General features: G+C 30.9%; 1 protein-coding gene across 1 annotated transcript; it reads right to left on the bottom strand.

The window, feature by feature from the left end:
- Positions 1-936: 936 nt before the first annotated feature.
- On the bottom strand, positions 937-2,802 carry LOC108450621 (uncharacterized). The gene has a single exon (XM_017748328.2). The coding sequence runs from the start codon at positions 2,241-2,243 to the stop codon at positions 1,188-1,190; it is 1,056 nt and encodes a 351-aa protein (XP_017603817.1). The 5' UTR covers positions 2,244-2,802; the 3' UTR covers positions 937-1,187.
- Positions 2,803-5,377: the final 2,575 nt, after the last annotated feature.

Below are 5,377 nucleotides of genomic sequence, written 5' to 3'. Positions count from 1 at the left end.
AAAATATTAAAATAAAATAAAATAAATATATTTTTTAAAAATTAAAACATAATATAAGTAGGCCTAAAATGAGTTTGAATTAATCTTTTACAAATATGGATAAGCTTACATAAAAATTTAAGCCCAAATTTTAGACTAAACAAAGTTTAGATAAATATAAAATATATTAATATTATGTCTAGACCTAACCCGACCCATAGCAATATGTGATTAGATAGATTGCCTAACTATAATTTTAACTTTCAGAATCCAAAGGGCTAGGCAAATCCTAGCTACAGTAAAGGGTCTGGCCAGAATTTTGGTCAAGTACTCAACTAATACATGGCCACGGTGGGGTTAAATGTTAATTCAACAACCAAGTCAAGCTTTAAAAGCAAGGTCTCCTTTTCAAGTAAAGTCAATCAGGTACTGGATATGAATTACTTTAAAGGATTAAATTAATAATTATTGATTACGGGCTGTTAAGTTTAAACTCAAATAGAGTAGCTCATATAATCTAGATTGAAACAAAAAGGGCTATAGTAGGGCCTACTACTAATTAATTCTTTTTTCTGGATTATCTATTATGAACATGATGATTCAGATCCATAAAAAATATTTATGATTTTTATTAAAATTTATTCATTAAAAATATTTAAACAAATACTCCAAAATTCCTGATTTCCATATCCATCCAAAATCTGAGTTAGGTATTGAGGTAGACCCACCACGAGAAAGTCGCTCTTTTCTGCTGCTTAATAATTATAACCAAAAAGACTACAATAAATAAAACAAATTCATGCTTCTGCAAAATTTCAGTACCATATTCCATCAAAAACCCTATATTCTACATCTACTTCCCCATTTTTCTATCAAATGAATCTTGAGAGATTTATCAGAAATTGATTACAAATGAAAAAAAAAAAAAAAGTGAAGCACGTAAAGATGACCCACAAATTCTATAAATAAAAACCCATTCATCAATTAGATGTTAATCCGTGGTTAAATATAGTGGGAAGAAACAAAGTGATTTATATTCATATTCACATAAAAACCTGCACCCATATTTACATTCATCAGCAGGCTAACTTAAAAAAATGAAAAAGAAAAAGCATTAGAAGCATGATTTAGACAAACATCAAAGAACCCAAAATGAAGGAAAAAAAGAAACCTCTGTTTTCACTAATTTTCTTTTCATCTTGATGTAATTACAACAAGCTCTCTTGGTTCTTAGCTGAGAGCCGTTTGAGGAACTCATAAGTAGTGATCATTGTTGTTGCAGACATGGACATGGACGCCCACCTCGGCCCCAACCCTCTGTAACAAGCCAACCACCCACCTTCTTTAATCAAATTCCGAACAGTTTGCCCAATCGTTGGTCCACGCCTCCCATTCTCTTCCCCATCCAAAACTTGCAGCCTGGTCTTAATCGTATCCAGTGGCATTGTAATCAAAGCTGATACCCCTCCAGCCATGGCTGCACTCACTCCCTGAACCGCCATTACCGTCCTCGAATCTGGCCTAATCGCATTATTATTGTTACTACTACTGATAATATTCCCATTGTCATTGCTCTCATCGTCTTTCTTCCGGATGTAGCATGCAATGCCTCCCCAAACGAGCCTCTGAGCAACCGAATAAGATGCCCACCACACTGCATTCGATGGAGCATAGGTTAAAATCGATATCCCAAAGCCTCTATACAGCCCCTTTGGGCCATCCGTTTTAACTATTTTCCTAAACGCATCGATCCCATTTACATATCTACAAGGTGAACTACAACTCGGGTGGGTTCCTTGAACCATTAACCTCTGGCTAACCACATCAACCGGGGTCCAAACAAGCTGTGCAGCCATTGCAGCACTTAATCCAGCTACCGCATTAGCAATTGCGGACGCCGTTGGTTCGGGAATCCCAAAGTTAACCGTGGCACTCCCCACATTGCTTTTGGTAACCTCGAGAGCTGCCATGTAAAGAGCTCGAGCCGGGATTGTTCCCATTAAAGAAGTACCGAATCCGCGGTACAAAGCCCGGAAACCTTCGTGTTTAACAATGGAAAAGGCTGTACGGATACCCGAAAGTTGAGCTTGAGCAACTTGTTGCCTTGTTTTAACCAAAACTACGGGGTAAAGGGTAGCTGAAACACCAGAAAATAGAGCTGCGCCTAAGAAGAAAAACTTGGATTTATCAAGCATTTCCCAATCTATATCGGCCGGGATATGAATCTCTTGCGCCGATTCTTCCTCGGCCGCCCTTATATTCATCTTTCCCAGTTTTGAAGATCGAACCCCAAACCAGCAAAACTCCCAAAAACCAAAAAATAAAAATAAAAATCAAAGCTAATATCTACTTTTATATATCACCCAACAAAAAGTTAAAAAAAAAAAAAACCCAACAATTTGACAACAAACTTGTACACATTCACCACCCTCAAAAGAAGCCAACACCACCGTCAGAGTCAATAGTCACCGTCCGGGTGAGATTAAAAGCAAAGTAAAAGCAATAGTGGAGGGATTTTTTTTCCTTTTGCGCAACCAGATTTTGGATCGAAAGTGAATCACAGCAAACGGATCTACCATTTCTTTGGGTACACAAAAGAAAAAAGAAAATAGCGATCGATCAAAGCATAATTATTTCGCTTACCGGAGACTCAAACATTGTAATCCCCGGCGACGGAACTTTTTACCAGTAAAAGAGAGATTCTCGATATTGCGGGAGATATTCAGAGAAGAAGATAAAGAGACGAGGGTGACCGGAGATTAGAGGTAGAAAAATGGGGAGGAAAGAGAATAAGACGAACAGTTAAAGAAGGGGGAACAGACAAGTGTCGGTAATGGATTAGGTATTTTTTAATTTTTATGTTTTTTTAGTTATCCAAAAGGTTCTAATTGTCTGCGATTGTGATTGTATGAATCGGATTCTGAGCGTTTGGATGGGTTGTAGCGTTGAGATTTTGACGGTTTGGATTAAATAGAGGTTTTGGTTATATAAGCTGTGTTGCAGACAATTTAAGCCGGTTCTGTTTGTTTTACGAAGGGAGTCAATGTAAGATGATGTGTAATCCATATCCATTGGAAGTAATGAGTTATGGTCTGATGCATGCATTCTCACCAAAACTTAATAACCTTTACCAATTGGGGAAATTAGTCAAATATGCTGATTTCAAATAAAATTTAGGGAATAGGCTATTTTACTTCTGTTTAATGATAAATTTGGTCACTAATATTTACATATTTTATTAAAATGGTTTTAATTATTATTTTTAAGATTTTTTGGCTATTAATTTTATTCTTTTGTTCAATTTATTTTTCTAACAAATTTAATAAATAAATTTAAAGTTTTACTCTTTCTTTTATTTCAAAAGTTTCAATATTTCATACATTTGTTATGTTTATTTTCTTTAAATTAAGAATTATTTTTAATTTAATGTATTATTTATTTATTTTATTATTTTTACATGTAATTATCTTATTAGATTAATTAAGTAATAAATTATATCTCATTAAAAATATTCTACATATGAAATTCTATATCATTCCTATCTACTTTTTTAACAGTATTTTCATTAAATTTATTGAAAAATAGATTAAAGAAAAGAATAAAAGTTGATGAAAAAAAAGTTCAATATATCATTAAACCTTTTACTTTTTAAATTTAAGGAATAAGTCGACTTTGCGTGGGGTGGTTGCCACATAGGCAAAAGTGTTTCTTGCTTCTTCTTTTTTAAATTAAATTTAAAAAAATAAATATGAATAGTTAGAGCACAATGACTAGAAAATCTGAACAAATTAAAAACATTCCAACAGCTCCTAAACCCTAACTTCATATAAACTCCTCCAATTTTCTCTCAATTTCTTCTTCTCTTAATTTTCTATCCTAACATTTAGTAATTTCTTGATTTTGTTTGATTTTTATCGTTTCAAAGATTTTAAGTAAAATAAGGTAATTTATTATTATTTTTGTTTATTTTAATAGGTTTAACAATATTTTTATATTAAATAAATTATTAATTTAGTGGTAATTTAATAATATTATATATTTTATTTCATTGTCTAAATTAATTAATCTTATTTAATTTGATAAACGTTACCGATTTTAAAAATGTCAACGTCTCTAATTCATTTGGATCACAAATACATATCCAACATCCAATTACAAATGGTAAGAAAATAATCATTATTTTTTATTTTTAACTAATATCATTATTAAATTGTTAATATTATTATATATATTTAATTTTTATATTTATATAATCGGGTCAAGATCGAATTATTGAAACATATATACACAATTTAAGTGCGAAAGCACCGCATGTTATTGAACAATACTTGAAAGAGGCGAGATTCTTATACGTGTCTTGTATGCTCTGCGGGACTAAATTAGAGCCCACAGTTATTAGTGTTTTTTTGGAGAGATGGATACTCAAAATATACACATTTCATCTTCTATGCGGTGAATGTACGATTACACTCAAGGATGTGACATTACAACTTGGTCTACCAATTGATGAGGTAGTCGTTATAGGGGTGGAGCACGTTGGAGATTGAAAGCCAATTTGCCACTAGCTATTAGGCAAGACGTTGAACAAGTTTAGTGGTGTAATGACCCGAAATTAACGGGGCACCAGAAAAGTGAGTTATAGAGCTTCCGTCTTAGTGAAATAAGTTCGAAAATAATTATTAAAAATATTTATGAGTCTAGTGGTGTGTCTAATTAGGATCTAATTAGGTGAATTTAGCTTAATTTAGAGTAAGTAATAAAAAGGATTAAATTGAATAAAGGGTAAAAGTTTAATTATAAAGCAATAGAAAATAAAAGGATTAAAATGGCAATTAAGCCATTGACTGCAAATGAGGCAGCATATTGGTGAAATAAAATCAAAGATTTTTTTAGGTTTTATATATTATAATGATTATTATTATGGTTTTATATTAAATTATTATAATTATTAATTAACATTATGGTTTTATATTAGATTATTATTATTAGCATTATTATTAAATAAATTAAATAGTAGATAATTGTATGGTAATAAAAATATACATGTGTAAAAATTATATTGGTACATTTGTAATTTAAATACTTAATTATTTATAATTTAAGTAAAAGATATTTGTTAAATAAATAATTAAACTATTAAAATTATGAGATTTTTGTTTGAGAAACAAATTAAATAATGACAATGGTAATAAAATTATTGGTACAAATGTAAAAATAAATATGTATCCAATTGTAATATTAGTATTTGTTATGAAAATAGATATTTATTAAATTAATTAAATATAAAATATAACATAAAAGAAATAAAACAAATAAAACGCAAAAGAAGAAAAAAAAAAAAGAAGAAAGTTACAGAGAGCATTCGAAACAGGGGAAAGAAGAGAAGAAAAAGAAAGAA

This window comes from Gossypium arboreum, chromosome 5 (assembly GCF_025698485.1).
Source record: "Gossypium arboreum isolate Shixiya-1 chromosome 5, ASM2569848v2, whole genome shotgun sequence".
Lineage (NCBI taxonomy): Eukaryota > Viridiplantae > Streptophyta > Magnoliopsida > Malvales > Malvaceae > Gossypium > Gossypium arboreum.
This window is presented reverse-complemented; position numbering and strand designations above follow the sequence as displayed.

Coding starts and splice junctions, on each gene's coding strand:
- LOC108450621 (XM_017748328.2), bottom strand. CDS start 2,243: ATGAATATAAGGGCGGCCGAGGAAGAATCGGCGCAAGAGATTCATATC.